The sequence below is a fragment of the Hyperolius riggenbachi genome, chromosome 5, assembly GCF_040937935.1.
Source record: "Hyperolius riggenbachi isolate aHypRig1 chromosome 5, aHypRig1.pri, whole genome shotgun sequence".
Lineage (NCBI taxonomy): Eukaryota > Metazoa > Chordata > Amphibia > Anura > Hyperoliidae > Hyperolius > Hyperolius riggenbachi.
In genome coordinates, this window is record NC_090650.1 from 430,897,736 (window position 1) to 430,916,572 (window position 18,837).

Here is an 18,837-nt window from a genome sequence, read left to right on the forward strand (position 1 = left end):
GCTCAACTGCGCATTGCAGTAGTGGGCAGGTGGTCCCTACTCAGTACATACTGCGGTCAGCGTAGCGGCCAAAGTATGTACAGGGGGGATGTAGAGCTCAGTGCTTCAAAAGGTGAGATCCGAGGGAAGCACATTGTAACAAGATAAGTACTTATGCTATGGTACATAAAGTAAGGGAGAAAGCTTTAGAGCCTTCCCATAATCAAAAAGTTAATAAAGTTCAAGTGAACTATAAAGAAACAAGATCAATTACGGTAGATATTGATCCATTTAAAGTGTACAGAGTACAAGCCGCAGGGCTAAATGCAAATCATTAATAAGAATTGATTTGGTTGGATTTCTGTTTCAGGAGTTTGGTGAATATGGAATCGAGCAAGCGGAGTGACTGGCAGCAAAGGCAGAGATGGAGAGGTCAGTCAGATGAGCAAAAGTTTCCGGCCAATCCTGCAGTGGGAAAAGAACAAGTTTTCCAATATTAGACAGAGACTAAAGACACTGTCTGAGCAAAGCATAAGCCAAAGTGCATATGTTTTTTCTTTCCCAAGGAGGTGCTTTAATAATGAAGAGTACCATGCTGATAGTGATCCTAGGTTGCCATTTCCTCCTAGGAGACCGAGGAGAAGAGAAGACATTCTCATGGACCATGAAGGGTTAATGAGAACACAAGGCCCAAGCATGTTAATGGTTGGAGAGAAAGGTACTGATCCTTTTGCCCTACCCAGAGTGGTCAGTAAGAACCAAGCCGGGTAGGAGAAAGGGATCATTAGTGCCAGATGGAAGCCAATTTCATGGCATAATGTTGGTGAAAGGGTCAGGTTTGCTGGAAGAATGATATTAACGGAAGTTCAATGCTACTCCTGAATGTCATGCGCTCCCAGCCTAGACACCGGTCCAAAGTCTGGTTAAAAGGTACATTGCACTACACTGGGTATATGAAAAAGGTGAAGTGTGTTGTTCAGGATAACCTTGTCTTGGTTTTCCGGAGTGAGATGGTTGTAGACTAGAGAGGAATGAGCAGTAAGCATCACTTTTCCTCCAGGAGAGAAGCAGGGAACAATATCACACTCTGGAACAACCAACAGAGGGTGTCTCTGAGACCACTATACACACGTAAAGGCTGGAAAGCAGAAGGGTTTGGTTCTCGAAACGACAAGTAAAAATCGACATCCAGCCACATTTTCGGGTGACAAAGAGGGTAGGGAGAGTGATCCCGAGGAAGGGAGAGCCAACACAGGTAACATCATCCTCACTACACGGGTCACAATATGAGACAATATTACACAGTCCATATGCAGCCACGTATCCTCATGCTAGATGGGTAAGTGAGGAGGTACTCTTAATTAAAAGATTGCCGAGAGTAAATTTTTCCCAACCTAAGGTACGCATTTTGCCTCAGGACATAAGGGGGGGCAAAGGTCCAATCAGGACAGTTGGGAATAGCGGTTGTCATTGATATGCTAATCAATTTTCCTTAAAGAGACTCTGAAGCGAGAATAAATCTCGCTTCAGAGCTCATAGTTAGCAGGGGCACGTGTGCCCCTGCTAAACCGCCGCTATAGCGCCACTAAACGGGGGTCCCTTCACCCCCAAACCCCCTACTGCGACACTTGGTCGCTCCTGGAGGCAGGGCTAACGGCTGCAGCCCTGCCTCCAGTCACGTCTATCAGCAGCGCATCGCCGCCTCTCCCCCGCCCCTCTCAGTGAAGGAAGACTGAGAGGGGCGGGGGAGAGGCGGAGATACGCGCTGACAGACGCGCGTGGGGCAGGGCTGTGGCGGTTAGCCCTGCCCCAACCAGGAAGCGCTCCCCCGCTGAAACGAGGGGATTTGGGGGTGAAGGGATCCCCGTTTAGCGGCGCGATAGCGGCGGTTTAGCAGGGGCACACATGCCCCTGCTATCTATGAGGTCTGAAGCGAGATTTATTCTCGCTTCAGACTCTCTTTAAGAGAGATTCCCACCCATATTTTTCGGGGTATGGTCACAAGGGTTAGCATGAGACGTTAGTTTAAGGGATCAGGGGTACACTCAAAGAAGGTAAAACTCCTTTACGATGGAGACGTGACAAGGGGAGATTTATCGATTTTCCTGGGGAAGGATCTTTTGCATGGAGGCACCGAGATGTCTGGGTAAACAGATGAAAAGGGTGCGACAATTCTTTATGCACCGCTACTTCCTGGGTTTCTGCCGATGGAGAAATCCAAGTAGGTAGTATCACTGGGGACACCTGTTTCCTCCACACCCGCCTTACACCATGACCTGAGAGGTCGACATTTTTGGTGCTAGACGGGGAGGTGAAACACAGAATACACAGCTGCCATTCAAAAGATCTCTCCTGAAGCCAAAACAATATTTTCAGTGGCTGAAGAAAAAGTTTGGTTTTAACATAATGTCTAATGACACATTCAAGGTACATTTTCATAATTGTTCCGATAAGGTGGATCTTTCAAGGGGAACATATTGTATGAGCGGAGATCCCATATGGATCAAGTCATCCAAGTTTGATGACGTTATTCCTCAAATTGTTAAGAGAACTCTAAAGTTCAAAGTTTCACGGGAAGTGAAAGATAACACGACATGGGACAAATGGGAACAGGTTTTGACCCAAGACGACCACACTTTGTTACAACGGTTAAACAAACAGAACACTAAGTTAGAGGTAAGATTTCACCATGATCCAGGTGATCTTAACGAGGTAGAACACAAATATAAGCAGGTGAGTTCCAGTCTGACCTGGTGGAAAAGGTTTCCGGTGATGTTCCAGGGACACTCGGACTGGGCCTCTGCAGTTCAAAATTTCTTTCTACACCCACTGGTCGTCGGGATGGGGATGACAACTTTGGGCATCATTATCCAGGTGAGGTTGTGTTAAATTACGCAAAACAAATTAACCTGGTCAAGAGATTGGTGCCTCATAAACTCATTAACCAATATTTCCAAATTAAGGGATATACAGGGTTATGGGTATAGGTTTAGTAGTACCTGTGAGGGAGCTGATTGTATAAAGGCGCTCTTTTAGAAGGCACCTGGCACTGCTCCATTGCTTAACAGACAAACGAGTTTCACTTTTCTGTGATCATGCAAGTTTGTGAGTGATACGCAAGTGACGCAAATGCGGAGAATGTGGTATAGAGGGACTTAGAAGTAGGGCATCCCCAGAGAGCCTGGTTACAGGAAGACCAAGAGGTCTTGCCCTCTCTTCCAGGGATAACCGCCTAGAGCAGAGAAGTTGTGTGAGCACGAGCATCAAAAAGTGAAACATAAAGAAAATAAACCAGGTACTGTTGGGTTCAGAAGCAGGGATCTGCGGATCAAGCCTTTTTAGGGGGGATTGTTATAATTTAAGTAGGCCTCAGTTATTTGGACTGAGTTAGTCAAAAAGGCTTGGGGTGCAGACCTGCCCTTTAAGGGGATTTTCTCTTATAGAGAAAATCTACAGTTCTGTCAGCAAAACTAGAACATACCAAGAAGCTGTTCTATGGACAAGGCCACAGGTCTCACTGACCTCAACATATACACCACAAGAACAGTAAACAAAGCCATGTTTATTCAACATGGAAATTCTTTGTATCTAGGGCAAAATATCTTATTGAATATTAATCGAGTAGGTGTGTGTCCTGACATCACAAGGGATCTGAACCAATCATAGATGGCTCAGATGAGGTCACATTTAACTCTTTCTGGTTCATATAAAGAGGGAGCACGGAGGGAAAAGGGGTCTGTACTCTACTTTCCAGCTATCCGGCTCTCTATGCTTCCTAGTTAGAATACTAGCTTCCTGTATGTATGCTGTAAATATATGTGATGTACATAGGACATAGGAAAGACTATTTATACTTTGAAGAAATCAAACCGTAACACAAGATGCTTAATAAACCCCTTTGAAAGGTGAAGAAGGCTGTCTCCGCTCTATCTCCTGTATGCTGTCGCTGTGAGTTGCAGCTCTGATGAGTTGCTGGTGCCGGAGCTAAAGGTGATTTATCTATATATATAAAATCGTGTGTGTGTGTGTGTGTGTGTGTGTGTGTGTGTGTGTGTGTGTGTGTGTGTGTGTGTGTGTGTGTGTGTGTGTGTGTGTGTGTGTGTGTGTGTGTGTGTGTGTGTGTGTGTGTGTGTGTGTGTGTGTGTGTGTCGATCACGCGAAAACGGCTTGACCGATTTGAACGGAACTTGGTACACAGATCCCTTACTACCTGGGATGATATGTTCTGGGGGTCTCGCGGCCCCCCTGCACACCTGGGCGGAGCTACAAACATCAAATCAGATTCCACCCATTCAAGTCAATGGAAAAATGTAAAAGCCTGCCATTCTCACAGTAATCAAGCCAGGATCCCCACACTTGGCACAGGTGGTCACTTGGTGACTGAGGTTACAAATCCAGGAAAAGTGGGCGGAGCATAAAACAGCCAATCAAATTTCAGCCGTTAATTTTAAATGGGAAAATGTAAACTGCAGCCATTCTTAGACTGTTAATCGCAGGGTTCTCAAACTTGCCACACTTGGTCACTGGGCGAATGCAATTAAGATTCAAGAAAATGGGTGGAGCCTAGAACAGCCAATCAAAATTCACCTATTGATTTTCAAGGGGAATATTTAAACTGCTGCTATTCTTACTCTGTTAATGGCAGAGGCTTCAAACTTGCTACAGTGGGTCATTGGGTGACTGGGGTCAAAATTCACTAAAGGGGCGTGGCCACATACAGCCAATCAGATTTCCTTGGTGGATAAACTGCTTCCATTCACACATTTTTGATTCCAGGAACCTGAAAGCTCACAAACTTGGTCATTGAGTGACTGTGTGTCAAGGTTACAAAAAGTGGGCGGAGCTAAAACAACTTTTACTGGGAAAATATAAACTGCAGCCATTCTTACACCGTTAATGGCAGGGTTCTCAAACTTTGCACAGTTGGTCATTGGGTGACAGATTAAGATTTTGGAAGGTGGGTGGAGCCTACAACAGCCAATAAAAATTCACCTTTTGATTTTCAAAGGGAATATCTCATCTGCTACCATTCTCTTATACTGGTAAAAGCAGATGCCTCAAACCTGGTACAGTTGGTCACTGGGTGACTAGGGTCAAAATTCAGGAAGGGGGCGGAGCCACAAACAGCCAGATTAGTTTATTTTTCAATGGGAATATACAAAGTATTGATACCAAGGACCCCAAAGCTGATAAACTTGATAATTGAGTGACTGTATGTCAAGGTTGGACAAACTGGGCGGTGCCAACAACTTCATTTTTTTACATTGTAGGGTTCCCAAACTTTACACAATTGGCCACTGGGTGACTGGGATGAATATTCAGAAATGTGGGTGGAGCCTACAACAGCCAATCAAAATGTACCTATTGATTTTCAAAGGGGAATATTCACATTGCTACCATTCTTACACTGTTAGTGGCAGAGGCCTCAAACCTGACACAGTCAGTCATTGGGTGACTGGGGTCCAAATTCACTAAAGGGGTGGAGCCACAAACAGACAATCAGATTTGTTAGATTGATTTCAGCCATTCTGTTATTGGCAGGGTTCTCAAACGTGACACAGTTGGCCACTGGGTGACTGGGACTAATATTCAGAAAAGTGGGTGGAGCCTACAGCAGCCAATCAAAATTCACCTTTTGATTTTCAAGGGGAATATTTACATTGCTGCCATTCATGCACTCTTAATGGCAGAGGCCTAACATCTGCTACAGTCAGTCACTGGGAGACTGGAGTTTAAATTCTGAAGGGAGCGGGCCAAAAACAGCCAATCAGATTTGTTTAATTTTAATGGTAAAATGCAACTTATTGATGCCAAAGACCCCAAAGCTCATAAACTTGGTCATTAAGTGACTGTATGACAAGATTAGAAATAGTGGGCGGAGCCATAAACAACTAACTTTTTACATGGGGAAATGTAAACTGCAGCTTTTCTTACACTGTTAATGGCAGGGTTCTCAAACTTCACACAGTTGGTCACTGGGAGACTAGGATTAATATTCGGAAAAGTAGGTGGAGCCTACAAGAGCCAATCAAAATTCACTTATTGATTTTCAAGGGGAATATTGAAACTGCAGCCGATCTCACACTGTTAAAGAGGAACTCCAGTGAAAATAATGTAATAAAAAAAGTGCTTCATTTTTACAATAATTATGTATACATGATTTAGTCAGTGTTTGCTCATTGTAAAATCTTTCCTCTCCCAGATTCACATTCTGACATTTATTACATGGTGACATTGTTACTGTGGGCAGATTATGTAGCTGTTTCTAGCTGGTCTGGCTTTAACAGACAGCTATAAGCAGCTATTTCCTGTCTGTGAACATTGTTACATTGTGGCAGTTTGCCCAGAGTACCGTACGGTACCAGAGCCTCTTGTGGGAGGGGTTTCAGCACAAAATCAGTCATACAGCGCCCCCTGATGGTCTGTTTGTGAAAATTATTATTTTTCTCATGTAAAAGTGGGTATCAGCTACTGATTGGGATAAAGTTCAATTCTTGGTCGGAGTTTCTCTTTAATAGCAGAGGCCTCAAACCTGCTACAGTCGGTCGTTAAGTGTTTGGGGTTCAAATTCAGTAAAGAGGCAGAGCCAAAAACAGCCAGATTTCTTTGCTGGATAAACTGCTTCCATTAGCACAATTTTGATGCCGGGAACCCAAAAGCTCACAAACTTGGTCATTAAGTAGTCACGGTGTGTCAAGGTTACAAAAAGTGGGTGGAGTTAAAAACAGATTTTTCTGGGAAATTGTAAACTGCAGCCCTTCTTCACTGTTAATGGCAGGGTTCTCAATCTTAGCATAGCTATTTACAGGGTGACTGGGATTAATATTCAGAAAAGTGGGTGGAGCCTAAAAATGTTAATCAAAAATCACGTCACTTTTCAAGGAGAATATTACAATTGCTGCCATTCTTGCACTCTTAATGGCACAAGCCTCAAACCTGGTACAGTTGGTCATTGGGTCACATAGGTTCAAATTCAGAAAAGGGGACAGAGCCACAAACAGTGAATCAGATTTGTTTCATTTCGTGGGAAAATACAAATTATTGATGCCAAGGACCCAAAAACTCACAAACTTGGGCATTGAGTAGTGACTTTGTGTCCAGGTTACAAAAAGTGGGTGGAGCCAAAAACAAATTTCACTGGGAAAGTGTAAACTGCAGCCCTTCTTACACTGTTTATTTCAGGGTTCCCAATCTTTGCCCAGATGGTCACTGAGTGACTGAGATTAATATTTAGGGAAGTGGGTGGAGCCTATAATAGCCAATCAAAATTCACCTGTTGATTTTCAAGTGGAATATTTAAATTGCTGCCATTTTTACACTGTTAATAGCAGATGCCTCAAACCTGCTACAGTTGGTCATTGGGTGACTGTGGTTCAAATGCTATAGAGGGGTGAAGCCACAAACAGCCAATCTGATTTGTTTAATTTCTATGGGAATATACAAATTATTGATGCCAAGGACCCCAAAGCTCACAAACTTGGTCATTGAGTGTTTGTGTGTTAGGGTTAGAAAGTGGGCGCAGCCAACACCAGTCAAATACATACCCGGGCAATGCCGGGTCATCAGTGGGTGGAGACAAATACAAATTTCACTGGGAAAATGTAAACTGCAGCCATTCTGTTAATGGCAGGGTCTTTAAACTTTGCACAGTTGGTCACTGGGTGACTGGGATTAATATTCAGAAAAGTGGGTGGAGCCTGCAAAAGTGAATCAAACTTCACCTGTTGCTTTTCAAGGGGAATATTTAATTGGTACCATTCTTGAACTGTTAATGGCACAGGCCTCAAACCTGGTACAGTTGGTTATTGGGTGACTGGGGTTCAAATTCAGAAAAGGGGGTGGAGCCACTCACACCCAATCAGATTTGTTTCATTTCAATGCAGATTATTGATACCAAAGACCGCAAAGCTCACAAACTTGGTCAGTGAGTAATTGTGTGTTAGGGTTAGAAAAATTAGGCGGAGCCAACACCAGCCAAATACATACCCGGGCAACGCCGGGCAATCAGCTAGTTACACTAATAACATTGCCAGATATGTCTTTACAGAAATGGACCTCATTCACCTGCCTGCAATAAGAACTGTCTGTACTGCCTCCTAGCAACTTATCACATGCCATTCACCAACTGACACTCTCCATACTTACAGGGGAACTCCAGGCTAAAGTGTTTCTTGTATTGCACAGCATGTGGAAGGGTTAGACGCTCTGTCAGGCTGTTATTGTAGTCTGTGTCCCCATTGTGCAGATTATCCCCTCACTTCCTGTCATGTGACATAGGCACCAGGGCAGGGTCAGGGGAATTTCAGAAATGTATGGTTGTCATGGGAACAGGTGACATCTCCAAATAGGGACACTTGTTCCAGTGACATCTGTCTGAGGTGGGATTTCATTCCAATACAAGGATATGTATATCAAGAACATTGAAGAAACTTAAAAAATGTATATATAAAAATACAATAAATCTTTATTGAAGACAACATTTGTGCAAAAATATTCATAAAAAGTATCCTTCAGGGAACATTTTGCATAGGAAAGAATGGCGAGCATACAGCAGTGATTAACATCAAGATTAGTGCAATTGTAAATATTGAGGCGACAACGTCGACTTGTTTCGGGATAGATCCTTCATCAGGTCTCCACATGTAAAGATAAATCTGTATAGTTAACACATGTTCTTAAAAAACATCTGGACAATATGAAGCCAGGTATGACCACTCATCCAATATTCAAACACAGGAAACGCACATGGCAGGAGCTGGAGGAGAATGGCCAACCGCACATGGCAGGAGCTGGAGTAGAAAGGCCATTCTCCTTCTCTAATCTTGATGTTAATCACTGCTGTATGTTCGTGTGAGGAAACGCGGAGAAGCCGCCGCGTGTACTGACAGCAAGGCGGCTGAGTCCGTGTCTAGCGCAGCGGCTGGCATACGGAGATGTACGCCTGGCACCACGAGAGGACGCGGAAAGGCCGCCGCATGTACTGACAGCAAGGCGGCTGTTTCCGCGTCCAATGCGGTGGTTTGTACGCTGCAGCGTGCGGTTGATGTGGCTGGGTCTGTTAGTTCACATAGGCGGATGGAGAGCTACGCGCGCGCGGCCCAGAGGTCAGGATCTTTATGCCAGCAGGGGAAGTGTCAGCTGATCAGGACGATCAGCTGATTCCTGCTGGACTCATGATTGGCTGAGTGGCTCGGGCGGGGCGGCAGACTCCAACAACTATATATTCAGGTTGCTTGTCAGTTGCTGGTTGTCTGCCATTGCGAATGCTTTATGTGTTAGCACACAGACCTCAGTTAGATCCAACAGTGTGTTAGAACCAGGAGGACCTGGGAATTCACACTGAGCTAGATTATTCTCGCATTGTATGTTATGCTTTAGACCAGCTCCAGGGTGTTGTGACTACGGACCTCACACCCAAGACTAGGATTCTGTGTCAGTTCTATGTTATGCTTTAGACCAGTTCCAGGGTGTTGTGACTACGTACCTCACACCCAAGACTAGGATACTGTGTCAGTTCTATGTTATGCTTTAGACCAGTTCCAGGGTGTTGTGACTACGGACCTCACACCCAAGACTAGGATACTGTGTCAGTTCTATGTTATGCTTTAGACCAGTTCCAGGGTGTTGTGACTACGGACCTCACACCCAAGACTAGGATACTGTGTCAGTTCTATGTTATGCTTTAGATCAGTTCCAGGGTGCTGTGACTACGGACCTCACACCCAAGACTAGGATACTGTGTCAGTTCTATGTTATACCCTAGCCCGGTTCCAGGGCATAGTGAATAGGCCCTCACACCTTGTTAGGGCAAACCTGTTCATATTAGCTGCGGGGCTTCCTGCAACCCAGCCTGGGAACCTCTCCTAGGGAGTCCTCAGGCTACAGGAATATTCCCCACAGTCAGGGGAGTATCCCTCAAGTCACTCAGGCCACCGGGGTCCTGGTGGTCTATGCTCAGAGTTGTACTGTTACACCAAACACTCATATCTCAGGTGTCCAGAGGTTAGTAATATATATGATTATCGGTGATACTGCAGATCATCAATAATCGGGTATATATCTGCATTCTTGGTGATACTGCAGATCGCCAATAATCAGATTCTCTCTGCGTGTTGACACCAATCGTTACAGAATGGCAGACCCAACCCAAATGGACGCACTGTGTAGACATATTGAAGTCCTGACCACCGCGGTAAACCAGCTTTCCGGGGTTGCTTTGAACCAACAGAACCAGATCAGTCAGCTATTTGGGGCTATTCAGGAACTTCAATCTGCTATAAACGTAGTGCGATCCCCCCTTGTTACAGACTTACGTATGCCTGTGCCCGAGAAGTTTTCTGGTCACAGATCTGACTTTGGAAACTTTAAAAATCGAGTGTTATCTTACTTTGAGTTAAGACCTAATTCTTCAGGTACTGTCGCACAGAGAAATACCTTCATTAAAACACTGTTGACAGGGGATTCTCAGACCTGGGCATATGGCCTTCAACCTGGGGATGGGGCCCTGACTTCAGTTGAGGAATTTTTTAAAGCGATGGCTATAATTTATGACGATCCGGACATCGCTTCTGTGATGTATGATGTGTAATAACTGTATTTTTTGTTTAATGTATTTTGTTCCTGCCTTGTTTGTTTGCTGTGATTGTGTTACTGGAGTCGGATGGGGGATATACTATTGTTCTGTTGTGTGTTAGCAGACTGGCCTTGTCCTTATCACTTGATTACATTTGAGGTGTGTTTGTTGACCATCCTAATTTATTGTCTGGTAGAGAGAGAGAGAAACAGTCAGTTTGGTGGGAGACAGCTGGGTGAAAGCTGTATGCTACTCTGCGGATGTAACTTTGCTTACAAATGCTTCAGAATAAAGGATTCCATGTCTGCTCACTGTTTATGGACAATCCTCATGTCATATCATGACAGCTTCCACTGCTGAGCGGAAGCTCAAATTGCTCAGACAGGGTCGTAAATCAGTAGAGGTTTACGCCGCTGAGTTTAGGAAGTGGTTTGCTTCAGCGAGATGGGGAGATTATGCCTTGTTGGATTGTTTTATTGCAGGATTGTCAAATGAAATTCACGATGTGATGATTGGGTATCCTGAGCCTGAATCGGTGGACCAGGCAATTTCTTTGGCCATACAGATAGATCGCCGTTTGCGATACCAGAGACAGATTCGAGGTAGGGATACTGGAAGGTCTGTCTTACACGACTCTTCTCGGTCTCCCTCACCCCCAGACGAACCAATGCAGATTGGGTATACAGGGCTGAGTCTAGGGAAGAAGAGTCGCAGGAGGCCAAAGAGAAACGCTTTATATGGTTCTACTGGGCCAGACAGATGCTATCGCCTGGGATTAGTCAATACCATAGGTGAGCAGGTTTTATCCTTAAACGATGGTCGGCTGTTCCTTCCCTGCTCGCTTACATGGGAAGGTCGGACTGGGTCCACAGAAGCCATGGTGGACTCGGGTTCAGCAGCGAACCTCATGGATTACGATTTTGCTAAAAGTCTGGGGATACCTTTGTTTGCACCCGACCCGCAGATTTCGATCACTGCAGTGGATGACTCTCCATTGCAGAGTGCTCAGTCTCTTTCCCAAACCTCCCTACTGTCATGTTGTCAGTTCTATATTATGCTTTAGACCAGGGGTGCTCAATAGGTCGATCGCGATCTACCGGTAGATCGCGACCGCCTATTTGGTAGATCGCGGCCTCTTGGCCGTGTCTTGTTAAATATAGCCGTGTGTGCGACGCTGCGGCTGTCAATAAATAATCTGCAGCGATGGGAGAGGTGCGGAGAGGTGCGGCTACAAAGAGGCGCGGCTGGAGGGGAAGAGGAGCCAATTGTGAGCATCTCCTCTCCCTCCTCTGTGATGGTCAAGCATTGTGGCCACACCTCCCCCAGGTCCCGCGGGCTTTTAGGTCACGGGACCATCAACCACCGCGTGACGCATCCATCTTGGAGTTTGGAGTGGAGAGCGGAGGCATTGCTGCGCTGCCGAGGTGGGCAATTAAATAATGGTGCTGGTGGGTCGGGTCGGGTCGCGCCGCACTTCAGGTCGGGGCTTATTACTGTGGGGCTGCAGGGGGAAGGGGATTTAGTTTTTAAACTGAGAAGCCATGCGGGCGGGCGGGGGGGGGGGGGGGGGAGATCGGATGGGGGGCTTTGGAGATGTGGATGCATGGGGGGGTTAACTGCTTAACTGAGCATAATGTGGGCAGTGGGAACCCCTACTTGAGGGAAGGATTTCTGCTGGGGTGGGGAGGGGGTTAATGTCACGGTGGAGGGAATGATTGTGCCACATGCTGCCAAATATGCTGAGGAGGGGGTTAATGTCACTGTGGGGGGAATGATTGTGCCACACGCTGTCAAATATGCTGAGGTGAGGAGGGGGTTAATGTCACTGTGGAGGGAATGTTTGTGCCACACGCTGTCAAATATGCTGAGGAGGGGGTTAATGTCACTGTGGGGGGAATGATTGTGCCACACGCTGCAAAATATGCTGAGGAGGGGGTTAATGTCACTGTGGGGGGAATGATTGTGCCACACGCTGCCAAATATGCTGAGGAGGGGGTTAATGTCACTGTGGGGGGAATGATTGTGCCACACGCTGCCAAATATGCTGAGGAGGGGGTTAATGTCACTGTGGGGGGAATGATTGTGCCACACGCTGCCAAATATGCTGAGGTGAGGAGGGGGTTAATGTCACTGTGGAGGGAATGTTTGTGCCACACGCTGTCAAATATGCTGAGGAGGGGGTTAATGTCACTGTGGGGGGCAGGGGCGTAGGAATAGACCCTGCAGCCCCTGCAGTTGCAGGGGGGCCCCTAGCAAGTCAGGGGCCCGGAGGAGGAAAGGCTGTCACCACCGGCGTACCTACCGGGGATGCGACTCTCTCAGCCGCAGGGGGGCCCGGCCGCCCGGGGCTGCTCTGGGGCCCGCTCACTGTGCGTGGGGGGAGCGCTGCTCTGGACCCCCCAGCAAGGTGCTCAACTGGCCGCAGCGTCTAATAGACGCTGCGCCAGTTCATTCCCCGCAGCCCCGCTCCACCAGCAGCCTGCATAGTCTCCGGCAGGCAGAGCAGGGCTACGGCAAGATGGCCGCCGAAGAAGCCCTACACTGGAGACTATTTGTGTCTCTAGTACAGGGCTTCGGCAGCCATCTTGCCGTAGCCCTGCACTCTGCCTGTCAGTGCGGGAGATGTGCTGCAGGAGGACTCGGGGAGCTGCGAGCCAGATGCCGGGAGAGGAGAAGACTTCTGTCAGGTAAGTGAATTGGTTTTTGTTCACAGGTGCATTTTTTTTTCTAGTGTCTGCTGCCTACATTGTGATTTTCTGGTCACTGCTGCCCACATTGTGATTTTCAGGTGTCTGCTGCCCACATTATGATTTTCTGGTCACTGCTGCCCACATTGTGATTTTCAGGTGTCTGCTGCCCACATTATGATTTTCTGGTCACTGCTGCCCACATTGTGATTTTCAGGTGTCTGCTGCCCACATTACGATTTTCTGGTGTCTGCTGCCCACATTGCGATTTTCTGGTGTCTGCTGCCCACATTGCGATTTTCTGGTGTCTGCTGCCCACATTACGATTTTCAGGTGTCTGCTGCCCACATTACGATTTTCTGGTCACTGCTGCCCACATTGCGATTTTCTGGTCACTGCTGCCCACATTGCGATTTTCAGGTGTCTGCTGCCCTCATTACGATTTTCAGGTGTCTGCTGCCCACATTACGATTTTCAGGTGTCTGCTGCCCACATTACGATTTTCAGGTGTCTGCTGCCCACATTGCGATTTTCAGGTGTCTGCTGCCCACATTGCGATTTTCTGGTGTCTGCTGCCCACATTACGATTTTCTGGTGTATGCTGCCCACATTAGGATTTTCTGGTGACTGCTGCCCACATTGCGATTTTCTGGTGACTGCTGCCCACATTGCGATTTTTCTGGTGACTGCTGCCCACATAAGGATTTTCTGGTGACTGCTGCCCACATTAGGATTTTCTGGTGTCTGCTGCCCACATTACGACATTCTGGTGACTGACTGCTGCCCACATTAGGATTTTCTGGTGACTGCTGCCCACATTACGATATTCTGGTGACTGCTGCCCACATTAGGATTTTCTGGTGACTGATGCCCACATTGCAATTTTCTGGTGACTGCTGCCCACATGGCGATTTTCTGGTGAACTCTGCCCACATTATGATTTTCTGGCCCACATTACGATTTTCTGGTGAACACTGCCCACGTTACGATTGTCTGGTGAATGCTGTCCACGTTACGATTTTCTGGTGAACGCGGCCCACATTACGATTTTCTGGCCCACATTACGATTTTCTGGTGAACACTGCCCAAGTTACGATTGTCTGGTGAATGCTGTCCATGTTACAATTTTCTGGTGAACTCTGCCCACATTACGATTTTCTGTCCCACATTACGATATTCTGGTGAACGCTGCCCACATTACGATTGTCTGGTGAATGCTGCCCACGTTACAATTTTCTGGTGACTGCTGCTCACGTTACTATTTTCTGGTGAACTCTGCCCACATTATGATTTTCTGGCCCACGTTACGATTTTCTGGTGAACACTGCCCACGTTACGATTGTCTGGTGAATGCTGTCCACGTTACGATTTTCTGGTGAACGCGGCCCACATTACGATTTTCTGGCCCACATTACGATTTTCTGGTGAACACTGCCCAAGTTACGATTGTCTGGTGAATGCTGTCCATGTTACAATTTTCTGGTGAACTCTGCCCACATTACGATTTTCTGTCCCACATTACGATATTCTGGTGAACGCTGCCCACATTACGATTGTCTGGTGAATGCTGCCCACGTTACAATTTTCTGGTGACTGCTGCTCACGTTACTATTTTCTGGTGACTGGTGCCCACATTACGATTTTCTGGTGACTGCTGCCCACATTACAATTTTCTGGTGACTGCTGCTCAGGTTACAATTTTCTGGTAACTGCTGTCCACATTACGATTTTCTGGTGAACTCTGCCCACATTATGATTTTCTAAAGGCCCACATTACGATTTTCTGGTGAACTCTGCCCACATTACGATTTTCTGGCCCACATTACGATTGTCTGGTAAAATGCTGCCCACTTTACAATTAATTTACAGTGAAACGCTGCCCCATTACGATTATTTGGCACCTATAGGGGGGGCCCCATCCAAATATTCGCAGGGGGGCCCAGTGATTTCTAGTTACGCCCCTGGTGGGGGGAATGATTGTGCCACACGCTGCCAAATATGCTGAGGAGGGGGTTAATGTCACTGTGGGGGGAATGATTGTGCCACACGCTGCCAAATATGCTGAGGTGAGGAGGGGGTTAATGTCACTGTGTGGGAAATGATTCTGCGACTTTCAGCAATACTCCCAGCATGTGTTTTTTTTTTTGGGGGGGGGGGTCACGAACCTGCCCTAACATTGCTGGCATTGGGGTAGGTAGGGGGAGAGGTGCAAGTGAAAGCACCGCCAACATTGGATGGCTGATTACACTAGATTAGGGGTGTAATCATTGGTTGGTTCTATTTTTCAGGATAGTAATCTGAAGCTAACAAGAACAGCCAGTGGAAGCAGTCCAGTGCCAACAGTCAGTGGAAGCAGTCTGGAGCCAACAGCCAGTGGAAGCAGTCCAGTGCCAACAGTCAGTGGAAGCAGTCTGGAGCCAACAGCCAGTGGAAGCAGTCTGGAGCCAACAGCCAGTGGAAGCAGTCTGGAGCCAACAGCCAGTGGAAGCAGTCTGGAGCCAACAGTCAGTGGAAGCAGTCTGGAGCCAACAGTCAGTGGAAGCAGTCTGGAGCCAACAGCCAGTGGAAGCAGTCTGGAGCCAACAGTCGGTGGAAGCAGTCTGGAGCCAACAGTCGGTGGAAGCAGTCTGGAGCCAACAGTCGGTGGAAGCAGTCTGGAGCCAACAGTCGGTGGAAGCAGTCTGGAGCCAACAGTCGGTGGAAGCAGTCTGGAGCCAACAGTCGGTGGAAGCAGTCTGGAGCCAACAGTCAGTGGAAGCAGTCCGGAGCCAACAGTCAGTGGAAGCAGTCCAGTGCCAACAGTCAGTGGAAGCAGTCCAGTGCCAACAGTCAGTGGAAGCAGTCCAGTGCCAACAGTCAGTGGAAGCAGGCCAGTGCCAACAGCCAGTGGAAGCAGGCCAGTGCCAACAGCCAGTGGAAGCAGGCCAGTGCCAACAGCCAGTGGAAGCAGGCCGGTGCCAACAGTCAGTGGAAGCAGGCCGGTGCCAACAGTCAGTGGAAGCAGGCCGGTGCCAACAGTCAGTGGAAGCAGGCCGGTGCCAACAGTCAGTGGAAGCAGGCCGGTGCCAACAGTCAGTGGAAGCAGGCCGGTGCCAACAGTCAGTGGAAGCAGGCCGGTGCCAACAGTCAGTGGAAGCAGGCCGGTGCCAACAGTCAGTGGAAGCAGGCCGGTGCCAACAGTCAGTGGAAGCAGTCAAGTGCTAACAAGAACAGTCATTGTCGTGATAACAGACATTTGGAGTCTTAAACCATCATAAAAATGAGTGGCAGATGTGAAGCTACAAAAAAATCAAAAACCTATCATTTCCATGTAGAATGGGAGGAGGATTACTTTTTCACTATGTCTCATGCAAAGTTAGTTTGTCTGATCTGCCAGTCGTCTGTCGCTATACCCAAGAAAGGAAATGTGGAGCGTCACTTTCGAACTCTTCATAAAAGTTATGACACCGACTTCCCTCCAAAAAGTCTACTAAGAAACAAAAAGGTTAAGGAACTAAAATCACAGTTATCTGGACGGCAGGCATTTTTCACACAGCCCACCCAAAGCAAAGGCAGCCACTGAAGCCTCGTTCCGGGTGTGTCACTCCATTGTTAAGCATAAAAAGGCCTTCCAGGATGGGGAGTTGATCAAAGAGGCATTTGTTGAAGCTGCTGATTCCTTGTTTAAGGACTTGAAAAACAAACCTGAAATATTAACTGCAATCAAATCTGTCCAGCTATCAAGAAGTACTGTTACACGCCGCTGTGAAGTCATGGCTGAAGATTTGACAAAGCAGCTATGGAAGGATATTGAGGAGTGTGAGTGTTTCTCATTACAATTGGATGAGTCCACAGACCTAACTGATACAGCACAGTTGTGTATTTTTATTCGGATGGTGTTTACAGATATGAATGCAAAAGAGGAGCTGTTAACAATACTATCTATGAAAGAACGTACCCGTGGAGAGGACATTTTTCAGGCATTTAAACAGTTTATTGAGAAAATGCAACTTCCAGTGTGTAAATTGGTTTCAATCACCACAGATGGTGCACCAGCAATGATTGGCCGTGTGAATGGGTTTATTGCCAAGTGCAGGGAAGATGATGCTTTTCCTGACTTCCTTAATTACCACTGCATAATACACCAACAAGCATTATGTGCAAAAATGTTAAATATGAAAGAGATAATGGATGTTGCTATGAAGATCGCCTGTTCTATTCGAGCAAGATCTCTACAACGACGGCTGTTTCGTGCACATCTGGAGCATACTGACTGCGACCACACTGAATTGTTACTTCACACTGATGTCCGATGGCTTAGTAGGGGAAAATTCCTACAACGATTCAGAGAGCTCTGTCCAGAAATAAAGGACTTTCTTCTCCTCAATAAATATCCAGAATACCAACAGTTGAGTGACAATCAGTGGCTACTAGACTTGGCATTTCTAACTGATCTAACCAACATGCTGAATGATCTTAATTTAGAGCTGCAAGGAAAAGAAAAAAATGTTATCAATATGATCAGCTCAGTCAATGCGTTCAAACGAAAACTGCAACATTTATCCTCAAAGCTGCAGCGCCATGAGTTGAACAACTTCAAAAACCTCAACTCTGAAGTATTGGCACAACAGAGGGCTTGTGCACAACTTGATATTTCACGTTACAATGATCAGATCTCCAGCTGCCTCTCCGAATTTGACAGACGCTTTCTGGACTTTGCAGTGATTGAGCCAGTTGCTACATTTATGTGTTATCCATTTTGCAATGAAGCTGACATTGATTCTCTTGCATTAAAAATATCAACACTCTTCCATTTTAACCCATCCAAAGTGGAGGATGAGATGTTGACCCTGCAAGCTGACATTGAGCTGAAATCTAGAGCTACTGGAAAGTTCTGGAACTTACTAATGGAGGAAAAGTACCCACACTTAAGAAAATGTGCTATCTCCTTGACTGCACTATTTGGCTCCACTTATTTATGTGAGTCAGCCTTTTCTCACATGAAAATTGTGAAGTCTAAGTTCCGTTCCACCCTGACAGATGAACATTTGGACGTCTGTTTGAGACTGGCAATCAGCAGCTACTGTCCAGACTATGCATCCCTGGCAGATTCCATCCAGTGCAAGTCATCAGATTAGGTAAGGACCAGCAATGTTCATATGATAGTAGTATTATTATAATAATTAATATGTCAGTCATGGTTGTGGTGCAATTCTGATAGCCAAGTTCAAAATATTTACCAACATTTCCCATGCTAATTTGAGCATTTATAATGTTGTTATATGACTATACAAGACTTGTATGGTAATATACCAGCATTAATAATGCTAAGTTCAGTATTTGAAATGTTGGTAGATCTCCTGGCCTCGGCAAATTTTAAAGTAGCTCGCGAGCCGAAAAAGTGTGGGCACCCCTGCTTTAGACCAGTTCCAGGGTGTTGTGACTACGGACCTCACACCCAAGACTAGGATACTGTGTCAGTTCTATGTTATACCTTAGCCCGGTTCAAGGGCATAGTGAATAGGCCCTCACACCTTGTTAGGGCAAACCTGTTCATATTAGCTGCGGGGCTTCCTGCAACCCAACCTGGGTCCCTCTCCTAGGGAGTCCTCAGGCTAC

The 18,837-nt window shown here is 46.5% G+C and overlaps 1 protein-coding gene across 1 annotated transcript; it reads left to right on the top strand.

The window, feature by feature from the left end:
- The first annotated feature begins 16,991 nt into the window (after positions 1–16,991).
- On the top strand, positions 16,992–18,356 carry LOC137519467 (general transcription factor II-I repeat domain-containing protein 2A-like). Its single transcript, XM_068238422.1, has one exon. It carries the CDS (start codon positions 16,992–16,994, stop codon positions 18,354–18,356), a length of 1,365 nt encoding a protein of 454 aa, XP_068094523.1.
- The last annotated feature ends 481 nt before the right edge of the window (positions 18,357–18,837 follow it).